At 41.2% G+C, this 22,846-nt stretch overlaps 2 protein-coding genes and 1 long non-coding RNA gene across 4 annotated transcripts in view; 1 reads left to right on the top strand and 2 right to left on the bottom strand.

Annotated features, from left to right (window-relative positions):
• SLC25A6 (solute carrier family 25 member 6) lies at window positions 1-6,086 on the bottom strand. The gene is made up of 4 exons (XM_083734573.1): window positions 5,761-6,086; window positions 2,898-3,384; window positions 1,571-1,711; window positions 1-627 (listed from the first exon to the last, which is right to left on the bottom strand). The coding sequence occupies exons 1-4, from the start codon at window positions 5,869-5,871 to the stop codon at window positions 470-472; spliced, it is 897 nt and encodes a 298-aa protein (XP_083590699.1). The 5' UTR covers window positions 5,872-6,086; the 3' UTR covers window positions 1-469.
• LOC310842531 lies at window positions 6,054-16,232 on the top strand. Its single transcript, XR_014563154.1, has 3 exons — window positions 6,054-6,144; window positions 15,773-15,831; window positions 16,118-16,232. It is a non-coding gene; the product is annotated as an uncharacterized lncRNA (long non-coding RNA).
• The window catches only part of ASMTL (acetylserotonin O-methyltransferase like), a 21,135-nt gene continuing 5,305 nt past the window's right edge, over window positions 7,017-22,846 (bottom strand). The window contains exons 6-14 of one of the 2 annotated variants that reach the window (XR_014563103.1): window positions 19,980-20,088; window positions 15,805-16,219; window positions 14,482-14,644; window positions 13,660-13,841; window positions 12,388-12,520; window positions 11,604-11,747; window positions 11,122-11,244; window positions 8,875-9,717; window positions 7,017-8,811 (exon numbers count right to left, since the gene is read on the bottom strand). Coding sequence is in view for 1 of the 2 variants with exons in the window: in XM_083734375.1 (XP_083590501.1) it covers window positions 9,500-9,717; window positions 11,122-11,244; window positions 11,604-11,747; window positions 12,388-12,520; window positions 13,660-13,841; window positions 14,482-14,644; window positions 15,805-16,219; window positions 19,980-20,088 (1,487 nt within the window). In the remaining variant the exon portion in view is untranslated. Of the gene's footprint in view, window positions 9,718-11,121; window positions 11,245-11,603; window positions 11,748-12,387; window positions 12,521-13,659; window positions 13,842-14,481; window positions 14,645-15,804; window positions 16,220-19,979; window positions 20,089-22,846 lie in introns of both variants that reach the window. The other variant, XM_083734375.1, reaches the window with a different exon arrangement.

Genomic DNA, 22,846 nt, shown 5'->3' on the forward strand with positions numbered 1-22,846 from the left:
TCAGAGTTAATTTTGTTTATTATTTCACAGAATGCCTCAATTCTGAGAACACAAATGCTAGATGTTCAGCTGTGCAAACAGTACATAGTGCTTAAGTACAAGTGGAAAAAACATGATTTGTTAAATGAATACTTCTCAAAACATGATTTTATGGTCCTCTAAGATAGGACTTGAAACTTCAGGCTGCTCTTCAGTGAAGTTCAGCTGCCTTGGACCCAGAACTGCTAGCACTACGATTATCACCAAAAATAGACAAACTCAATAAGCTGAGTTGTCAGTTTCAATGCCGGAATAATGGTATCTCAAAGTGTTATCAGTTCACTGAAGGCAGTTTCTAGCCCTACTTAAACACAATCTGGCCCCGATAAATAAGACTCCACACAGGAATTTTTCAAAGATCAATGGTCCATAATGGCAAGTTATTCTACATGATCTGTCAATTTAACTTACAATTCTAGTAAGGGTTTTTTTAGATGACTTTCTTGAACTCATCATACAACACAAGCACAAAAGCACCACCCATGCCTCGAAGAACATTAGACCATGCACCCTTGAAGAAAGCCTTTCCACCTTCATCTCTTGCAATCTTCTTCCAACAGTCAATTGTTCCAGAGTACATGATGTCAGCTGTAGGAAAAATAAGTTTATTATTTGAAGCATTGATTCTGTGAACCACCCTGAGATCTTTTGATGAAGGGCAGTATATAAATTTAATAAAATGTTTCAAGGACAGCAGGACTATCATGTTAATTTCTGTCCAGAGAAATGTAAAAGCAGTACTGAGCTAACACACTGTTAGAACTTATGCACAGAAAGTTGTTCTTCAAATATTACTCTGAAACTAGAAAATATACTGCTTTTATTGGGGGTGGGTGTAGGGTAGAAGGATCCCAGTTGTTATTACTAAGCCGATTTTACAATGCTTATATGAGGACAGTCTCATCTTGTGACCCAAGAAGAACTAAATTACAATGAGTATTAACAGGAGTTAAATATTAACTACTTATGTAGAATGAATGTGAAGTCTATATATATGGTGTCTGAAGCACAAGCTTACTAGAACAGAAACAAATTTGAGACACAGTGCCAGATAAACCTAACCTAGTGTGCTAGTGGAAGCTAGAGAAATCACTTCCATTAGCGCAATGGGAGCTTTCCCCTCTCTCTTCCCCCTGCACCTCTCCCAAATCAGCTCTAGGGGGTTGGGAGAACCCCCAGAACAGCAAATTCAAGAGAGTGTGGTATTACATTCCGCTAACCACAAAAGTGCTCACATCTGCCACCAAAAATAATTAAAAGCCACATAGCTCATAAACATTACTTATTACCCTGTTAAAGTCTTGGCAGGACTCCTGGCAGAAAGATGGAGAGTTCTGACCTTCTTGCAGCAACCCAGTGATTTCAATGTTGGAAATGCAGAAGAGATCTAGCACTCTGCTCTCTCCTCTGTTAGCCTGCTCACTAGGTTTGCATTCAATTTCAAGCAAACATCTGCATAAAATTCCTTGCAGCACAGGACTATCAGGCTGGTGCTTAATGTAAAATTGGCTTATTTTTATGTGCTGCTTACCTGCTTTACGTCCAGACTGCATCATCATTCGACGTCGCACTGTATCAAATGGATAGGAAACCACACCAGCTACTGCAGTCACTGATTGTGCAATCATCCAGCTTATAAAAATGTGAGTGTTTCTAGGATCTGGGAGCATACCTATAATGAAAAAAAAGAACTTCTGCATCATTTTGAAAACTGAAGAAAGGTTCTGTTTACCATTACACAACATTTGAATATGTATTTTGGAGCACTTTATGGTGTATCATGAAATAATGCTCAACTGTTGAATTTTGCCTTCCTGGTCAATATAGAAGATCATATTACAGGCAACTCTGTTTACCTCTGTTTTATGATTCAGCCATTAACACACAACTGATGGTGCCTTTTCTCAATATCTAGTTAGTAGAGAAGGTGTATAATGCCTTGTGACTAACACTGCAGCTAATATGTGTGGTCAAATCTGAAGTTCTAGTCTGCTTGCGTCCAAATGGACAGTAACCTCTTTTACTCAGGGAGTGAATCCATATAGGGGAATTCACTGACTGCTAGTTATGACCTACATTTTAATGTTTTGCTATTTTTAAACTCCACCTCTGATCAGGCAACCTCAGTTCTTTTAGTAAAGTCTTGTTTTGTTTTTAAAATATGCTCCTCCCTGTCATCTCTCTGGTAGACAGTGAGCTATGTGATACTGGAAAGATACTCCATTCAGGTGTCAACACTTTTTTATTTAATTAACAAAAATCCAGAACATCTAAATACAGAATCACCACTAAAATCCATCTCAATTATATGAGTTTTGGGATTACGGCAGTTAAATTTAAGCTCTAGTCCTCTGCCCTAAATGAACAGCCTTGGGTAATTTACATACTTGGTTACAGTTAAAATTATAGGAAGAGTTAATGTAACCACTTTAGCTTTAACAACTTTCCCTTTAGTATAAGTAACATTTCAACCCCTGGCCTTTGATCTTTTCCCTCCTAGTCTCTTTCATAACCCTCTTCAACCGTGACTGCCCAAGGTTCCACTCCCTGCATTCCAAGAGACGTTTCCATCATTGAGTATAGAACCAATTAGTGACACACAGCCTAATGCCTATTTAAAGCTAGTTAATTTTGTCAAACTGATTCACATGGAGTTTTCTTCCCTAGATAATCTGTGTGGCTTTGTAAACCAACACGTTCTGTGGTTTAGCTCCCTCCCCCCGCCTCTATGTGGATAGTATAGCAAATGAATTTATCAGTTTTACTAGTGCTACTAGGCACATCTCAATAGTTACATGGTGCTATTCAGAAACACCCGACATGGTGCTTGTCAGTATCAGCCTGACCATCACGTTTACCTTTTGCTGTGTCATAGATCCCAAAGTAGGCAGCTCTATAGATGATTATTCCCTGGACAGAGACATTGAACCCTTGATATAAGCCTCGCAGACCATCAGACCTGAAGATTTTGACTAGGCAGTCCCCCAGGCCTTTGAATTCTCTTTCAGCGCCAGCTTTTCCAACATCAGCAGCCAGTCGGGTTCTTGCAAAATCCAAAGGATAGACAAAGCAGAGGGAGGTTGCTCCAGCTGCACCACCAGAGGCCAGGTTACCAGCAAAATATCTCCAGAACTGTGTGTGCTTGTCTACTCCACCTAAGAATACTTGCTTATACTTATCCTTGAAGGCAAAATTGAGCGCCTGAGTTGGGAAATATCTGATGACATTGGCAAAATTCCCACGCCAAAAGGACAGCATTCCTTGCTCTTTAGGAATGCGGACAACACAATCAATGATTCCTTTGTACTGCTTATCAGCAGCAATCTGTTGACTTGCATGTTGTACCTGCAAGAAAAAAATGTTCACAGTTACTCTAAATGAGAAATTGTATGGTTCCAAATAAGCTTTATTCTTTCAGGTTCAGTCTGAAGTATACATTTCAAATATCTGAAGTCACAATGGGAGCTAGAGAAAATTGGATAGAATAATTTAATCCAATTAAGTCATTAAAGGAACAAAATTGACTTTCTACTCAAAGTATGCTTTAGTATAGTGACATCAGTACTTTGGAACACCATTCCTATTGAAATCAGATAGACACCTACAATTCTGGCTATGTTGTCATCGCTGAAAATATTTGTTTCAACAAGTGTTTCTAGAGAATTAATTTGATTTAGTGTTGGTTATTTGTTCTCTAATGAGTTTAATTTCCCCTCATATTTTCTATGAATTGGCAGTTTAGAAATGCTCTTATTAGCTCACTATCTAGTTAATCTTCCAATGAGTCTTGTTAAAGTCACAAGTAGACTGTGAAAATATCAGCTTACTGTAAAAATTAAACTAATGAGCAGGGATTGCTCATTATTGCAACTTAATTTCTAAAGTTAAACCAGTAGAACTACAGCCATTCCTCATTGCTAACTGTGGGATTTTTATTTAAAGAAATGTTTATATTTCTAAACTAAGGAATTAGTGTACTTTTGCTTCCATGTAGAAACACTCATAAAACTGACAGCTTTTATTACCATTCTGTACATCAGTGGTAGAGAATCTTTTTGGTCTGGTAGGCCAGATCCTTTACTCTCCCACTCATGGGTCAATTTTGTGTGGTTCAACCCCATTGTCAATCATCTAACATCATAATGGTTCCCATGTGTCTCTGAGTACCAGCTGGTTGTTGAGTGCTTAGGAATCTCTGTATAATGGAGGAATTCCAGGCACTGCTAACTGGCAGGGCCTACAAAGCCGTTTGGCAAAGCCCCACCTTTAACTTCCCCACACCTGACATCAGATGCACAGCAGGTGGGTATAGCTTGCCCCCAAACAGCTTTGTGGGCCAAATGGGGACGTGTGGCAGGCGGCAGGTTCTCCATCCCTGCTGTATGCAGTTACCTCAGAGTAAAGACCCAAGGAACTCAGTGGGGTCGACTTTTTAAAACAAATGTGCATGGGATTGTACTGCTCATCACAGGTTCTGAAGCTACCAAAGAACATTCTCTTCCGCCTTGTCCTTTCATGGTTTTTGCCCATACTTGTAGCGTAGGCTGTAGATGCAGAACACACCTTATACCAAGTCAGTGGCAGTGTGGCGTAGCAGTTAAAGTGTCAGACAAGGACCTGGAAGACCAGACTTCAACTCCTCGCTCTGCTAGAAAGTTGACTGGGTGACCTTGAGGCCAGTTACTACCTCTCAGCCTAACCTACCTCACATATAAATATAAATATACATGCAATAAATAGAAAGGGGGGGAAAATAAAGTCTGCCACTGGGTCAACCGTCTACAACGGCGGGCAGTGGATTTCGGGCAATGCCGAGGTTTAGCATTAAATTCATGCCCTTCTTCGTGCCAGCCGGATGCTCTGGACGGCCTCCCCATTTAAAAGGAGAAAGTTATGCCCTTTGTATGTACATGGCGGAAGTAGTCTGGAAAAGGTCGCGCGGTATGTGACGCTCTGCAGCGCGAGGCCTGCCCTGCCTGCCCGCATAGGGAGTCTCACAGCCCGCCCCGCCTCAGTCACGCATCCGCCCGGCTGCGGCCCGAGGGGAGGGGCTTGGGCTTAGGCCGAACTGCAGCACAGGCGGCGGTGACCTCGCGCGCTCCGCAGGGGTCACCCGACGAAGCCTCGCGATACGAGAGCAAGAGCGGAGGCGGGAGGCCGGCGGCATCCAATCGGCGCGGACGCCCTACGCCGCCGTCGCACCAATCACCGACACGTCGCCGCAGAAGAAGATGGCGGCGGCAGCTTCCTTCGACCTCTCAGTGCGTTCCCGCCCTCTACATCTTAAGTACACCGCTACACAAAAAGGGGGGGGCATAGGGAATGAAGCGGGCGCCCCCCCCCCGCGCATGAGGAGAGAACCCTTTCATCTGCGTGTTGGTTGGGGGGGGGGGAAAGAGGAGGGGAACAGCGCCGCGCGCATTCAAACTGCCGCCAACGAACTTTCTACAGCGGAACCGGCCTAACGGCAGCCATGCGCGCGCGCACACACACACACGGGGCGAGCGCCTCTCTTGTCCTTGCCGCAGCCGTCGTCACGGGCAGCCTTTCGAGGGCATAAGTAGTTCCTCACAAACATGCACACATGAATGCGTATAAAAATAAAATAAAACAGCGCAGTGGGGGGTCCGGGCCGCGCATTCCAAACGCCTCATTCCCAGCCCTGCCCCCTCTTTCAGACCCCCCTCCCACAAATAAAAGCGCCCCGCGAGGAGGCCTGACCTGCAGCAGCAGCTTGACCCGCTCGATGGGCGCCACGGCCGTCTTGCTGATGGCTGCCGCCACGCCGCCTGCCAAGAAGTCCTTGGCGAAGGAGAGGGCCTGGTCTGCCATGGCGGTGATGGTGGTGCTTGGTAGCGGCGAGTGTGCGGGGAAAGGGGCTGCGAGGCGAGAGACCACGGGCACTGTCGCAACTCAGGCCGCCGAAAAGGGAAGGGCCAGCCCGGCTCGTGAGCTAAATGGCCGGCTCAAGAGGCTCCGCCCGCCGGGCTCCATTGGCGGGGCAGCCGCAAGGAGGAGGGATCCGCGGCCTCGCAGACGCCGGCGGAGGAAGAGGCGGCCTCCTGACGCGCTTCCTTTGCCCAGGAAACCCGCCCATGAAGAGCTGTTGAGTGAATTTATTATTATTATTATTCTTTATTAAATTGGAATGGCGGACCCCGGTGGGTGTTATGACTGGCCTGCGGTCCTCGTCAGAGCTATATCCCCGTTGTGGCTCGAGGGGGAGTTGCAGCGGACGTACTCCCGTGTAAAGTGCACGTGTGAGCGCTCCAAGTGCTTTGCTGCGGGGAGCGGAAGCGTGGGCTGCATGGGCCGTTATGTCAGTGAGTTGGCACGAAGTCAGGCCCGGCTCATGTTGACTCGGGCCTGATCCCCGCTATGCCCCGAGGTATAAATTCATGAGGTCAATCCCATTGAACTCGCCGGGACTTGTGTCCCCGATGTGCGTTGGGCCGGGAAAAGATTCCGCATTGGGCTTGCTGTGCCAGCAATTCACCCTGTTGGTTATCGTGGGTTATTTTATCAGGACTCTTTTAACCTGGATTGGAGGTAACTTCATCCTGTGGCCTGAACGAGCAGAGTTGAAATGGGTTCTAAACGCATTAACAGGAAAGCACTCTGAAATCCCTAATGTTAGTAGACTCCGTTGTGCATTGACAGTATTGCAGTTTAATTGCTTTGTAGAGTCTATCCGTATATTACATCCGTTTTAGATTATCGTCCCATACTATTAATATTACACTGCAAACAGTGCTGAGGCCTGACAGCTTCTGTTTCAACAGGACATGACAGAGAAGAGTAGAAAGATTTATCACTTATGAAAGTGTTATCACTTATGAAACACTGCACTTTCATATATATTGTTGCAAGTCTTTGGATATTTCCCTTTTGTATGTAATGTATCCTTATACAGTATATTCCCGAGGACCAGCCTGTTAGTCTGTAGCAGCCAAAACAAGGGAGTCTGGAGGCACAGCTAGAAGACTAATCGATTTATTGTCATGGCATGCGTCTTTGTAGACTTTAAGATGCTGCAACTCTGTTTTTTCATATTAAAATATGTACACATTCACATTGACAGTTACTGCTTTACTGAGCTGTGATTCCACCCCACAAGCTGGGATGGTTCAAAGTTTCACGCAATATTAAATTCTCTTTTACTATTTTTAATTAAGCACATACACTTTATTTTCATCAGCAGGTGGGCTTGGCTTAAGCTTTATCATTTTCACTTGTTAGCTTTCTTTCACAAATTTTTGTAAAACCCTTATTTATTCAGAAGTACCCTTGGTTTTATGGGACTTCATAACTAGAAAATAACACAGGATTGCAGCCAAACTACTAAACAACCTTTTTATTTGAAAGCTACAGTTACCAAGAAAACATCTCATTTAACTCAATGGGCCTTCTGAGTAAACTTGCCTAGGTAAAAACAATTTATCAAAAACTGTTGATTTGTTTTGAATTGATACTTTGAATTGATACTTCGACTGTTACTTAGCACTAACAGCGAAATGATTAAGTGATTTCAAAAGAAGGAGGAAATTAAAAAATAGGCTAATTGTAAACAGTGATAATTTATAGCTTCACTAATTTGCATAGTGCTTTTCAAAGAACGAAAGAGACTCCTTTTGTATTAATAGTAAAAATATCAGGAGGCTCATTTTTTATTTCAGAAATGGTTATGCAAATATATGGTAATAAATCATTTTTGGAACTTAAATCATTAACACACTGATTGTTCAAAGATATCTAAAATGAAATTTTCCAAGCTTAAAAGGAATAAGAACTAAGTTTTTGACAAATAGACAAATAAACAAGTACCACTAGACATTCTGGATATATAAGTTGCATGTGGAATATGAGGGCGCACAGAGAGGAAACACAATGTAAAAAAAACCCAAAAACTTTTCGGGAGAAATTTTCTATAGTTGAAATGCATATTAAATGGTTACAATATAAAGTGTTCCTTGTTTGATTCATCAGGGAGACCTTTGCTCTGCACATTGCATGTTGTATGAAGGAACTTTGGTAATGCTTTGTATTTATGGTTTCAAGATTAGCTCAAGAAAATAAAAATCTGTTACTCACCTGCTGATAGTCTTTGGAAAGTTACTATAGTGAGCTTTGAGTAGCTCTCTTCCCTCCTTTTATCAGCTGAGAGGAGACAGTATTCTGAACCATTGTATAGCATGGTTCAGGAGGTAAACCAGAGGTCAAAGAAAAACCTTGCATGCCTCCCCTAAAAAACTCCAGTCCAGTCAATTGTAGCAAAGTAAACTGTATATAATCATATTTTGAAACCAATGAAACAATAGAACTAGTCACAAGTTGTTTTGGCACATCTAGAAAGCAATTTATACCTATAGTTTTAAATAAAAATGGTAATTTCTCTATACAGCTTCCTAGGACAGAGAACTGGGAAGGAATACTGCACTGAGAACATTTGATTGAATTCATTTCAAGTTCTCTGAAAAGACATTTTTTAAAAAATCAAAGAGTTATGTATTCATGTCTTTTCTTGAAGTGTTATTTAACTAAATTATTCTGGATCAGGCCCTAATCACCCACCTCCACCTCCACATTTTGATGCCATTACTGAAATGGAGTGGGATATTTTATGGTATGAAGTTTTATTCCATGCTGACCCACTCCAAATATGGATGTAGTTTCTCTTACATGCCCACTAAACCTGGCATGGATGTTCACAGCGAATTGCTAAGTCACTTATACCTGTTCAAGTTTGGGTCCCTAGCTGTTGTTGGACTACAACTCCCATCATACTTGACCATTGGTCCAGCTAGCAAGGGATGGTGGGAGTTGTAGTCCAACAACGATTGGGGAGCCCAAGTTTGAGAAACACTGCACTAGTGAAACACTGCTGCACAAGAGAATGTGTGATCTGGTTGTTGGCAACTTTGTTGCACAATAGATTTAACAATCTGTTGGGCAACAAGTTTCCACTAGTGCTACTGTTGTATTGGATTCTTCTTCTGTGCCACATTTAACCTTGCACAGACAGACAATATCTGATACAGCCCTGAATGCACGCCTATCCCTTTCAAAAACTGCTGTACAGATTGCATGAGAAACTACATAGTAGTCCCGCTGAAGTTAGTGGAACTGTAGCTTTATGCACAGTTTGTTCTCTCTTGTTGCCTTGATGTTTCCTGAGTTTTAAAGCGTGGTTGCAAGGGGCACATGGTAAGAAAAAATAAGCATGTATTCGAAACTAAATTGCCATCAATTATATAAAGGAGCAAGCAATGCATTTCCCAGACAGGGAAAAAAATAGGTCACTGGATTTTCATAATACTGTTTTAATCAAGAAAAGTAGGACAAGCTTTTATGCACAGTTCAAACTGTAACATGACAACCATTAGTGCAACCCCAAAACAGAAACATCTATACTAATTCCAGCTGGTGGTGGCAGTAAATCAAATTACTTGCTCCATCTAATTTAATGGGTAGATGTTTTCTTAAAACACAAAATTGCATCTAGCAGGTTTCCTGTTATCTTAATCTGCACATTGGTGAATCCGTGTTTCTCCAATAACTGTTTATACTCCAAGCCACTTCTTTGTTTGCCTTCCGTCATACTAAGGGACTGCAGGACAGCTCTAGCAGGGCTTGTTCGTTTCTCATCCAGCACAATTTCTGCTACCAGCAAAGCACTGCCTGCATTTAAAGGAAAGAAAGAAAGCAACAACATCGTTTAGTTACAAATTTCTAACTTCAAGTTAGCATTTTGTCTTCTCTTGCTCTACAGGAAGGTTTTTATTTTATTTTATTAAGAGTCAGGAGATTTGTTTCTTTTCCTAAAGTTGCTTTATCTGACTAGAGGTGTTTGTATAGCTATACTAGAAGTGTGCAGTTTGAACCAAAAAGAGCAACTGCTGCAGGAAAGAGTCTCACCAGGACTGGGATTGCTGCATGTATGTATGTGTATGTGTGTAGGGAATTCAACCCTTACCCCTGCGCCAATAGCAGCTTCATCCCACTCCTAAATTTTTACCTGGACCCCTAGTGTGGGAAAATCCTGACTCCCTACAGCTGTTTAATTGTTGTGGGTGGCGGGGGGGGGGGGAGTGCTTTCAATTTACATTCCTCAAAATTTACATTGCTATCTGAAGTGCTGTAGGCACTTTGAAGGTACGCATCACTGTCCCTAACTTTTTTCTTTTACATGAAGATTTAGTTTTAAATATATTGTTCTTGATTCAAGAGACCGACTGCTTTGTAATGTACCACTCCAGTGTCTTTAATGTTGGAATTTAAAAATAATAAAGTGCCAGCGATATAAGGCTTCATTATCGCATTCATTCCTTCATTCACCACACTGTGGCAGGGCAGTAAAAACCTGCTTTAATTACTGGCTGTACTTGTCTCCTTTCCAGCTCTGGAGTCTACATCACCATGTCTAGATATACCCCCCCTTTTTTAGGTGGGGGAGAAAGCAAGTGATCTCCCTGCATCATAATCACTCCACTTTTTGTTTTTTTGAGAAGACAAAATATTTAACACACAAAATTAGGCGTGTTTAACAGAAGTCCTACTGGTTTCATTTGCAGGTAAGTGTGCACAGGACTGCAACTTAAGATATGTCAAGGACATACTTTAAAACTATTCTGTGAAGCTCTAATCAAAACTGCCTTTAGAAGGGTGTTATTAGTTCTTAAGAGCTAATATTCAACTTTTACATGTTTGCAATTGTCCTTTGATACGTTACTTACTGCAATTTTACAGTGAAAAGGACAATTCTCCCCAGAAACTCTGTGTGGAGTTAAACATTATAGGGGAAAACACAGAAAAGAGGTGGCCACATATAATAGCAACCTTACACTGTCTTATAATATTTAATTTTGCACAGCACAGTCTTTGGGGAAATGACCCTTTTCACTAGTATTTAATGTATTTTTAATCTTTGTTGGAAGCCGCCCAGAGTGGCTAGGGAAACCCAGCCAGATGGGCGGGGTACAAATAATAAATTATTATTATTATTATTATTATTATTTGCTAAAATAAATTTATTTCATGATATACTAATACAAAGGAAAGGGGGAAAGAGCAGTCAAATCTTACCTGGCTTGCAAACAGCATATATTTTGCTAAAGAGTATGGAAATCTTCTCCTCTGAACAGTCATGTAGAACTCGTGAAAGTATATAAAGGTCTCCTTTTGGAAGATCATCTTTGAAAAAGTCACCTGTTTGAAAAATGCATTTTCATCAATTCTAAAACGAATGAACAAATCCTCATCTCAGCAGCCTTATCAATACCCCAAATATCAAGTCAGTTTTTGAAACAGATCTAACAGTCATGTTCATTAATTTTAGTGGACCTACTCTGAGTTAAACTTGGTTGAATATCACCCTCTTTGTTATAAGCAGCCCTTTAACACAAATGTTCATCACATATATTCTTTACCAATAATACTTTCACAAGAAACTGAGTATTCAAGGAAGCAAAGATGACTCAGCATATAAACTTTGCCTTGTGATAAGCCTCATTTGTATCCACATATGCCAAGATTCTATACACACTGCACCTAAGAGGTATGTTTACCTGACATGAAGGAAACCTGAGCTGGGTTTTGTCTTGAAGGCTGACAGCTGGAGACACTCGTGATGATTTCTGGAAGGTCAAATACTGTGACTTTCATCTCTGGGTAGATATGGACCAGCTCATAAGCTAAAGCTCCAGTGCAACCTGAAGAGAGCAAAATATCACAATAGCTCCTGTATTTAGTTAAAACTTACTTCTGATGATATTAGCACTCAGTGCTTACCCAGCAGCAGCTATTAAAATCTGCCTAATTATAAAACTTGCAAGATGCTTTCACATATATTCTTTTAGAAGTGAGAAAATGCATTTAAGCTGGTTGTATGGATCATAACATCCTTAACCACTGAGATTTGCTTATAGTGGCTGTCAGGCTGTAAGATTTTCCAAGAAAGATCTTAACCACTCTCTCTGAAAACAAAAAAAGTACCGGTACTCCCAACACTGAGCTGTTCCAAGCTGCTATGCATTTGCTGTTAATTCTAGAAAGTAATAGCTGCATTTCCATCTCAGTAGCTTCATATATACTTTGATATTCCACCATTAAGTCTGCATTTAAAATTTACCTAAGTGAACCATGAACAGGCTTAACTACACCCACAATAAAACAAAGAGAGTTTTCTTATCTATTTCACAGATTCTCTTTGAAGTTCAACACTTATAATTGGACCAAAGTTATAAGGAAGGATACCCAAGAGGAAACGAATAATAGAGAATTACATATTCAATGACAACAGGAATTATAATGAAATTTTCCATCAATGCACCCAGATGTTGGAATGCCTACCTCCCAAATCACATGCAGCTCTGAACTGTGAAAGGTCAAAAGCCACGGCTACATCTCTTGCTGTTAGCTTGGAAATGCTGTGCATGGCACTCATAAAACGTTGCTTCGCCTCTGTAGTTTGGCAACAGAAATCCTTAAAAACAGAGCAGACCAAAGTTTCTAGACTCATTCAAAAGAATTAGGATATAAACAGAACATATGCAGAGGTGTTAAAAAACACACCTTGAAAACTACCTGCTTTTTCATCCTAAAAAAGAAATACCCATAGCCACACTACACAAAAGAGAAACGTCATATTTATTTTTATTCTTCTTAATATAACCACAAAAGTGAGTTTCCTTCACAATTTAAGAGTGATAATTCAAACAGGACTTTGGGATTATTTTTTGGCAGTTTTCTATTAATAGATAGAAACTTTTTTTGCATTAGCAAATTAACATATACCAGCCCTTATGGTACTATACCAGGCGAGGGGTGGGGTGAGAAGAGCCCATTTGTTGGCTGCCAGTATTAAAATGTGTAGCAATGTAATCTAATAATATATATATAATACTTTGGTTAACTCTGAATATTTTCCAGTAGCACCTTAAAGACCAACTAAGTCAGTTCTTGGTATGAGCTTTCGTGTGCATGCACACTTCTTCAGATACCTGAAGAAGTATCAGGTATCTGAAGAAGTGTGCATGCACACGAAAGCTCATACCAAGAACTGACTTAGTTGGTCTTTAAGGTGCTACTGGAAGGAATTTTTTTTGTTTTGACTATGGCAGACCAACACGGCTACCTATCTGTATCTGAATATTTTGTGTAATTGGTCTGTAGACTGTATCCAATTTGTGTGCCTCCTCTGACAGAAAGCTATTTAATTCAGTAGTCTTCTGTAGGTGAAATGGGTCGAGGTGATCTTCAAAGTTCTGCCGTTCCTGCTACAGTTCCCTGCACATCCCCTGAGCATCTGCTCTGGAGGTTTGGGAGAGCATACATCAGGGCAGGTGGTGAGGAGAGCTGAATGGGAAGAGGGACTTGACAAAAATTGCCACCTTCCCTTTTCTTCTTATGGATGGCTCAGCTGGCTCAAAGAAATTTTCCAGCACAACAGGGACCCCAGTTGCATTATAGGCACCCAACTCTTCACAAAATTAATTTCTGGGCATACTGTGGCAGCTCACAATCAAAAAATGAAAGTTAAACTTGCCCAGTAGTGACCATCTCCAAAGCATGTAATGTTTTAAACCAAAGCTCTATATAAAGAATGTGTGGATTCTATACTACCTGAATACAATCTTCTGCTTTCTTCTCAAATATTTGGTTCAGCGGAGTCCCCTCTTTGACTGCCAACTCCAAATGTTTATACAGAGGCCATGTGTGGTCATTACAGTAGAGAACGTAGTCATGAAGTGAACATTCGCCATCTGATGCTAGATATAAATTTGCCATATCTGTATTGCTGTAACCTTTGAAGACAGAGAATTTTGCAAGATCCGTATTATTTTTCCTTAGTGTCTCTTTTTTCAATTCATTAAGCTAAACCTAACCAGCTGCAAGTGTTTCACAGCTCAGTTGATTTCCACAGATCGGCACAGCTCAGTAAAGAATTTAATTAAACCCAATATTATAATTGCTTCTTATAATCAGTTTGCACATTTCCTTGCCACTGAAAGATGCAATGTGATGTTAAGAAAATGACACTGCAGCCCTAAAAATGCATTGTTTTCAAATGACAAAGTTCAACCTGAGTGCAGTAGTGTGCAAGTGGAAGCATGGGAAGTGTCCCAGGGACAGACAGGCACTTCTACCCACAGTGACCAAAGTGTTGGTCCAAAATATTTTGAGCACTAGGGTAGGAAATACAACCCCTTAAAAATAAAAAAGGGAGTCGCAGACACCAGAATAGTTTGCCCTAAAGTGTTGCTTTTTCTAAGGCTGTGCTAAGTTAATCAGGAAATCATATTTGACTCATTTCTCTAGACACACTTTTTTGTTCTTCTCCGTTACATATGCCTATAGTCTAGCCAACAATCCAACTGCATTAAGGTCCTGCTACAAGTTCCTTTTTGTTCCCCACCCCCAACTATCTTAGAGAAGAAGGCTCACCTAGATGGTTCTTGTCCAATAGGCCAAGAGAAGTACAGGCATCAAGTAATCTTTCTGTGCCACACACCGAGGTTTTAAGTTTATTAGCAGCTTCCATAGCTGTCAAGGTGCCCTTATCTTTCAGAATATCAAATACTTTCAGCTTAGATGCCACAAACAAAGCCTGCGGACATGAAATGTACATTGATTACTAAAAGAAAAACTAATCAAGGCAATCCATAAGCTACTAAGTCACATCAATGCCTGGGTTAGCTGCTCCAGCCCCACTTTGGGCTACACTATTTTGGATGGAAGTTCAGCTGCTGAAATTTGTTACTGATCACGACATGCAAGAGATTATGGGAGACAAACAGTAGTCACTTGAAAACAAGAATATGTGGAACTGTTTACTGATTTTTCTTTCACTGTCACTTCTGTCAGTACCTTGCTGAATACTAAGGGTATCCAAAAAAATGTGTAGTTACCAAGCATTCACAACAGAAGAATCTAGATATATTTTAAAAGGGAAACAAGAGGTCTATAAAGGCATTTTTAACTATGTAGCAGTTGTCAGTGAGTCAGTAGATGCCAATTGGTTTTTCATTCTGTACCAAAGCTGCCTGGTATAACTAGGTCAGACAATTTTTTTCTATCTGTCCAGAATTGTCTATTCTGATTGGCAGGGGCTCGGGACTTCAGGCAAAAATCTTTCACATCACCTTCCATCCGATTCTGGATAAGCAGTGGATTGAATCTGAGACTTGCAGCAATAGACTTGGGCAATATATGATGGTTTGCCTAACAGCCAAGCGGAGAGAAGTGATAATTTCAACTTTTTCTTAAAAATTAATGACCAGCTTCAATTTACTTCATTGCAGTTCCAGGTAGGGTAGGAGAATGGAGAAGAGAGAAGAGGTGTGGGTCTGGGTGTAGCAATGATGAGTTAGGGCACTGAGTCTATGTCGTGTCAACAGCCACCTCCCATTTGCAGCAACAGAGGGAGAGTTTTGTAGTGGTATTTACAAACATCTCAGGCTGCTTTCAGATCTTCACAAAAGAACTCTTATTTACCCTTGACCAAGTATTTGAGCCACTAAGAAATGTAAGAACCAGCATATAAAGAATTGCAGCTGTAAACATACTCTTGTTCACTAAAAAATCATTGTATCATAATGGACAAACCTGTACAAACAGAATAAAACCTGCTTATTTCAAGGTCTCTGGAGCTCAGGTTATTGTCCTTTAATGCAGGCACATTCCCCAAGCCCACAGGTGCCACATTCCATAAAATTAACAAAAACTTTTTTTACAGATCTATATACAAAAGAACAAAAGATGGGATACCTTTGATGCTCTGAAGCCATCCAGAAGGTGAGTGAGTTTAGATGGGAATTGCGTTGCATTTTCTATTATTCCATTCTGACTTTCCACAGGTGTTTTGCAAGAATGACTGCTCTTTATGCACTTTTCCAGGCTGTGGGGGACTCCACCACCGTTTCTCTTCTTAGCACCTTCAAACTGTGTGTGGTTATCTGAAGAGTCACATTCCCCATCACTTAGAATCTCAAAAGTCTCTACTGAAGGGATAGAGTCATGCTTTATGTGATGGATAGTGTGCTTTGGGGGCGGATAATATAATTCTGCTAACTTTTTGCAGAAGCGATTCAAAGGAAACCCCACCACGTTCAAGAAGTCTCCGTGAACATATTCCACTAACATTCCCCCAAGTGCCTGGATCCCATAGCCACCAGCTTTGTCCCTAGAGAGAAAGTTAAAAAAATAAATTGAAGCAGCACTTGGATGGAAAAGGATTGGGTATCTTAGTTTCACCTAGACATTATTCTGCATTACGTATTTCAAAAGCTAAATATTTTGTCCAGAATCTGAAAATATAGAGAACCAAATAAAGAGTTTATGCTCAGTGGATTTTTTGTCTTCTATTTACATTGTGAAGTTGACCCAACCATGAAACTGTTTGACACTTCCCTTGAGTTCGAAAGCAGTTCAGGGGGCATAAAGGGCAGCCATTTATGAAAAACATGTCTAAAGCCTTCTGGAACTCGTAAACTAGTGTTGCATTTTGGACTCACAGTTGCCCATGGAGACGCAGGTCAATTCTGTGTCCACAGCAGCTGTCTACCAGCTCCATCTAGTATGCCAGCTGAGACCCTACCTGCCCGTCGGCTGTCTTGCCAGAGTGGTACATGCTCTGGTTATCTCCTACTTGGATTACTGCAATGCACTCTATGTGGGGCTACCTTTGAAGGTGACTCAAAAACTAAAACTAATATAGAATGCGGCTTCCAGACTGGTGACTGGGAGCGGCCGCCAGGACCATATAACCTCAGTCCTAAAGGATCTACATTGACTCCCAGTACGTTTCTGAGCACAATTCAAAGTGTTGGTGCTGATCTTTAAAACCCTAACGGCTTCGGCCCTGTATACCTAGAGGAGTGTCTCCACTCCCGCTGATGTCCAGCTCCAAGGGTCTTCTGGCTCATTGCAAGAAGTGAGGTTACAGGGAACCAGGTAGAGGGCCTTCTTGGTAGTGGCGCCCTCCCTGTGGAACACCTTCCCATCAGATGCCAAGGAGACAAATAACTTTATGACTTTTAGAAGGCCTTTGAAGTCATCCCTGTATAGGGAGGTTTTAGATATTTGACATTTTATTGTGTTCTTATATTTTGCTGGAAGCTGCTTAGAGTGGCTGGGACAACCCAGTCAAATGGGTGGTATAGTATTACTATTACTACTACTATTACTACTACTACTACTACTACTACTACTACTACTACTACTACTATTATTACTACCAGCTCTGCACCTGGTTAACTTCAGCAACTCTGTGACAACAAGAGCACCTAGGACATTCATTATGACTCTTTGCTAACCCATAATACTATATGGAGCCTTCAAGAGCCCAGATGCAGAAAACAGTCAAATGGCTTAATTAAGAATGCATCTGTGGCGTAATAGTATATAGGGTTTTCACAGCTATTTATAGCCGCCTAGACACAATTCAAAATGCTGGATTTGGTGTATAATGCTTCTAATTCCCTGCTCAGTGACTAGCAGGCTCAGCAAAACCCAAGGACCAATGTAGCATCTAAACAACATGTCTTAAAGGTGCCACTGAACCTTCAGCAAAGTAACGCTGCTGTTAGCTGGTATGTTAACTGCTTAAGAAGAGCAGAGTCATAGTGTTCTATAAGCAGGTGTGGCTTGTTTCTCTTTCTCCTTCAAGGAAGAATGTTGTGTTAAGAACCCCCCAATTTCTGTTTCATATCTACATACATAAGCAGACATCTATTTTTATATCTGTGCCGGATGGGGTGATATGAGCTAGAGGAGTAGATAAATCAGTTTCAGTACACACTTTCATTACTCTTAATGGAAGGCAATAAATCCAGGAAGCCCTTTGGATTTTCCCACTGCTCACAAAAGGAGAAGAAATGGTACACAGTCATCTAAAAATAAATTCAGCTGTGGAGAACACATAAGCTTGCCTAAATTCTTGTTGCAAAAGACTTTTCCCCTTTGTTCTCATCAAGTAGACAGAACTGTAAGGCCCTAATGTGCCATGCTGAGGCTGATTTCTAAACCCAGAGGGTTTGGGTCATTCCGTTTAAAGGCTGATTGACTTCTGTTTCATTTTGAGATCTCATGAACTTTTGACCTGTCTAAAGCACACGAGTTTAATTATGGGCAAGCCACAAAATCCTGGCAGGAAGGGAATCAGCTAAATCCATCACCAATCCCTCCCAAACACTGTGCCAGGGCAGCATTTGCTTATTGATTTGCACAGAAAGATCAAGGCCTGAACATCTGTAGTCTAAACATCTCTCTCGGTTGCAAGACTGAAGTTCACCCTAAAAATCCCTAGCATTTACTATGCAAATGACACAATTCTGATCAGTCACATGCTCTCAACAAAGATTTAAAAACATGCTAGTTTGAGCGCTTAAAAAAAAATCAGAATTTCCCACTGGCAAAAATGGCAATACAAAGGTCCGTATAGTTAAAGCTATGGTTTTCCCAGTAGTGATGTATGGAAGTGAGAGCTGGACCATAAAGAAGGCTGATCGCCAAAGAATTGATGCTTTTGAATTATGGTGCTGGAGGAGACTCTTGAGAGTCCCATGGACTGCAAGAAGATCAAACCTATCCATTCTTAAGGAAATCAGCCCTGAGTGCTCACTGGAAGGACAGATCATGAAGCTGAGGCTCCAATACTTTGGCCACCTCATGAGAAGAGAAGACTCCCTGGAAAAGACCCTGATGCTGGGAAAGATTGAGAGCACAAGGAGAAGGAGACAACAGAGATGGTTGGATAGTGTTCTCGAAGCTACCAGCATGAGTTTGACCAAACTACGGGAGGCAGTGGAAGACAGGAGTGCCTGGCGTGCTCTGGTCCATGGGGTCATGAAGAGTTGGACACGAATAAATGACTAAACAACACCAAAGCTTAGTTAGCAACCATTTGCATCTCATTTTTTTAGTCACCTAGATATGGCACACAGATACCAACATAAGTGAGGTGTTCACAGGCACTAGGAATTCTGAGCTCCCTGCCTTCCTAAAGCAGTTCCCGGTGATGTCTCCAAAAAGTCAGAGACCTTTGATACAGAGGGGGAAACTACAGTCAGGATGGGGCATCTTGTATGCCCCGAGGTAGTTTTTTAAAAATCATCATCTAATGTGATGTTGGTTTTTCGGGGACCTTGAAAAATCATGTAAATTCAACAGGCTCATTTTTAGTTCTATTGGATGAGACTTTCACCCAAACCCCACAGAAAAAGAAAGTATGTGTATGTGTGTGACTGGTGGAAGAATAACCCAAGAGAGAGAAGCCACCTTGAGTCCCGTCAGGAAAAAAGGCAGGGAATAAATAAATATAGTAATAATAATACCTACAGGCTCCAAAAGATCCAGCCCTGGCCTAGATGTTCAAATCATGTTTAATAATGCACAGGGTAACATTTAGGAAGGATGGGAGGGGCAAGCTCCTCTTCACTTTGATTTTCAGGCCACATGTGGTTATTCTTCAGGGGAACCTATGTTTTTGGCAATTTGTTCTATGCCCCTGTATGACTGTCACATACAACTAAAGTATGTCTGCAAAGCTGAAACATCAAAGGCACAAATCCAGTTTTCCTCAGGATAAAAAAAGGAGGGCAAGAGAGAGACTGGTTGTCTTGATAACAGTGTTATATTTATGATGCAGACTAAACAAATGTTTTTGATATATCCTGTTTTCAACATTCATTCTTTAACATATAGTAGGCCTTTGAATTCTGCTACCAATTTTTTCCTGCCCTCACCCTCAAAATCCAAAACTGTTCTCGCTCCCTCTTGCTAGATGACAAACCAAACATATTATTTTATGCAATGTTACATATTCCCAGACTAAACTCCCTTTCTGTTTCATGTGCTACACAAACAGCTGGTTTTCCCCACACAACAAGCCATCTATAGTGATTAGGTCTGCATTCAAATCCGCTCCCAACTATTGTGCTTACATGGGCTCACCACTGTGAATATACTCCCATAAGAGTTCTTCGGAGAGTGCAGAAAACTTAACTTTGGTTTCTTCAAAGAAATCTGTGACTTCAGTCTCTAGCTGATTATCTAGAAAAAGAAAAACCACTGATTTTTAAAAAATGACATATCTGATGAACACCAGCAGTTTTAAAGCATTTTTATTATGAATACAGTCAGTAGGCCTGCATTTCCAAATTCAAATCCAAATTATGCTGCAATGAATACATGGATCTTCTACACATAAACGTCCTTCCAGTTACTTCAATAAAATGAGATGCTAGTTTATAAATATCCCTCTAAATATTGGTGAGGCATTTGATGCAATCTGTTGAAATCTGGCTTTATATTTCCCTTGCCCTTCAAGTCAAGGATGTTCTTCTGTACTGATCTGCAGTGCAGATCTTTGTTAACATTCTGGAGGCAGCAGCAATATACAATGAGCTAAATAGCTGCAGCATAGATTGCTGCAAATGATAGTGGAAGCGAAGCATGTTGCAAACATTATTACAGACTGAAGGAACATCATAATTTGGCGTTAACTTATATGCTCCTCAGTACCAGCATGCGTAGTTTAATAAAAACAAAACATGCTTTCCAAAGGCTCACTTACTCATTTAAATTGGATAACATGCAAAACAGTGGGATAAGTTATATTTGGCAGCTGTACTACAAACTCTTTTACACAGGATCGGGCATACTCAAGTAGGCCTTTGACTCTCTCTCCTTTGAACTAAAGGCACATTACAAACTGCTTTCAAAAACATGCTTCATTCTTTATTTTATTTTTTAATGGGTAGCCTTTGGGTACAGAGATCTCCTTTTTGAGAAACAATTCCAAAACAAAAACAAAAACCCAACCTTTGGGCATGTGAAATAAGTTGTGCAGCTCTTTGGAGACTAGCCTTTGTTTTGCATTAAAAAGAGAAAATCTCATTCAGGTTGAAATGTTATCATTATCCGGATAATCAGTTCTGGTCCCCACCCAGAATCTGCAGCATGTTTCCCAACAGTCAACACTAAACTCTTGGTGCTGCCGTTGGAGAAGAAGCCCATTGCAGGGCCTGTGAGTTAAAATCCACCTGTCTCCTGGGCAGAGCTCCAGAGAAACTATCATCGTCAGACCTGGAACTGAGCTTTGCTTTCCACCCAGCCTAGTCTGCAGCACCTTCTCAAACAGTCACCATTATCGCTTTTGGGAGAAGGAGCAGCATCGCTGGACCTGGGTTGCCTTGTGGGATGTTCTCCATATAAACCAACAACAACCTCCATCAATTATGCAGCAGCTCTTTTAATGCACAACTAGGCATTTCGAAGGTAGTTTCCTGGCAAGAGCACTGTCCATTAGATATATTTTTGTATCAGTGCTACGGCTTGCTTGTTGCTGCATCATTTTCATTTAGTTTGGCCTCTTTTATCCCACAGAACATTTGATTTCCTAAGCCGGAAAGCCTTTTGGGAGCAGGCATATTAGCACCAAGGAAAAACTACTGAAAGCCACTTTTGAGTCTTTAAGATAGAAATCAAATGAATAAATACAACTTTATTGTTCTGGGGCTATGATATGACTTTAAATTCCTCAATGCTGCAACATTTGGAGTTTATCCCCTGTTTTGACAAACATTGTGGCTGTGATCCTATATATATTTTCCTGAAAGTAAATCTCCTTAATCAATGGGATTTGCCTGAGTAGACATTCAGGGCCACAATGCAATACAATGCAATAATACATTTTATTTTGAGGGGCAAGGATAGAACATGGGAACAAGACATGTTCAGTGGCAATGCATGTATCGGGTTGCTGTGAAAAGGCAAAGATTCTGATTTATGCTGGTGATACTGACTGCATGTTCTGTTTGGTGCTTCTGGACTGCCTTCAGCCACTAAAACAATTCTAGTTGTCTGCCTACAATCACATCTGATTCTGCGATTTACTGCCATTGTGTTCATGTGAGCGGGGAGTAAATAAAGGTTGACGTCACCTTGCCAAAATAATCACTTAGGTTGGCTTTACTGTCTTTTGCCTGATCAATCATATGCTCCTCAGTAACCTTCAATTGAGATCAGCATTTGGGGGAAAGGGGATTAATTACTGGGAATTTCTGGAAAGATAAATACATGAAACTGGGTCACGGTGTGAATGTCAACACATTTGCAAGCAGAATCAACATGGAAGTTGTCAAGCCAAGTCACAGCCAGCAAGGCAACAAATTGGCAAGGACAACAGATACAAACCCTAACTCAAAGTGTTTTACTATGAATAGGAAGTTGACAGTGCCCAGTTCTATTATAGTTAGATTCAATTTATTTCTAGATCTGAGACCTGCTTAAAATGCTTGCTATCATTTTGCCTGTTACTGTGTTAGTTCTCCTAACCTTCCAGTGTCAATTTTGGGGTGGCACGTGGTTTGGGGAGATGGGGTCCCACTACACTAGCAGACATCCTTGAATCCAGCCCTTTGTGTTTTCCAGTAGATGCCACAAGCCTCTACAGAAGCCACTGAGGTGCCATCACATACCCTTTGGGCTGGGGTGTCTGATATCCACCCACTTCAAAATGAATTCTCAAGAAGAGTTTGGATTTGATATTCCGCTTTATCACTACCCGAAGGAGTCTCAAAGTGGCTAACATTCTCCTTTCCCTTCCTCCCCCACAACAAACCTCTGTGACGTGAGTGGGGCTGAGAGACTTCAGAGAAGTCTGACTAGCCCAAGGTCACCCAGCAGCTGCAAGTGGAGGAACGGAGGAGCGAACCCAGTTCACCAGATTACGAATGTACCACTCTTAACCACCACACCACACTGGCTCTCAACACTTCTAAGCAATTCCATTCATCACAAAGTGCTG

The sequence above is a fragment of the Podarcis gaigeae genome (assembly GCF_964106915.1).
Source record: "Podarcis gaigeae genome assembly, chromosome: 4".
Classification (NCBI taxonomy): domain Eukaryota; kingdom Metazoa; phylum Chordata; class Lepidosauria; order Squamata; family Lacertidae; genus Podarcis; species Podarcis gaigeae.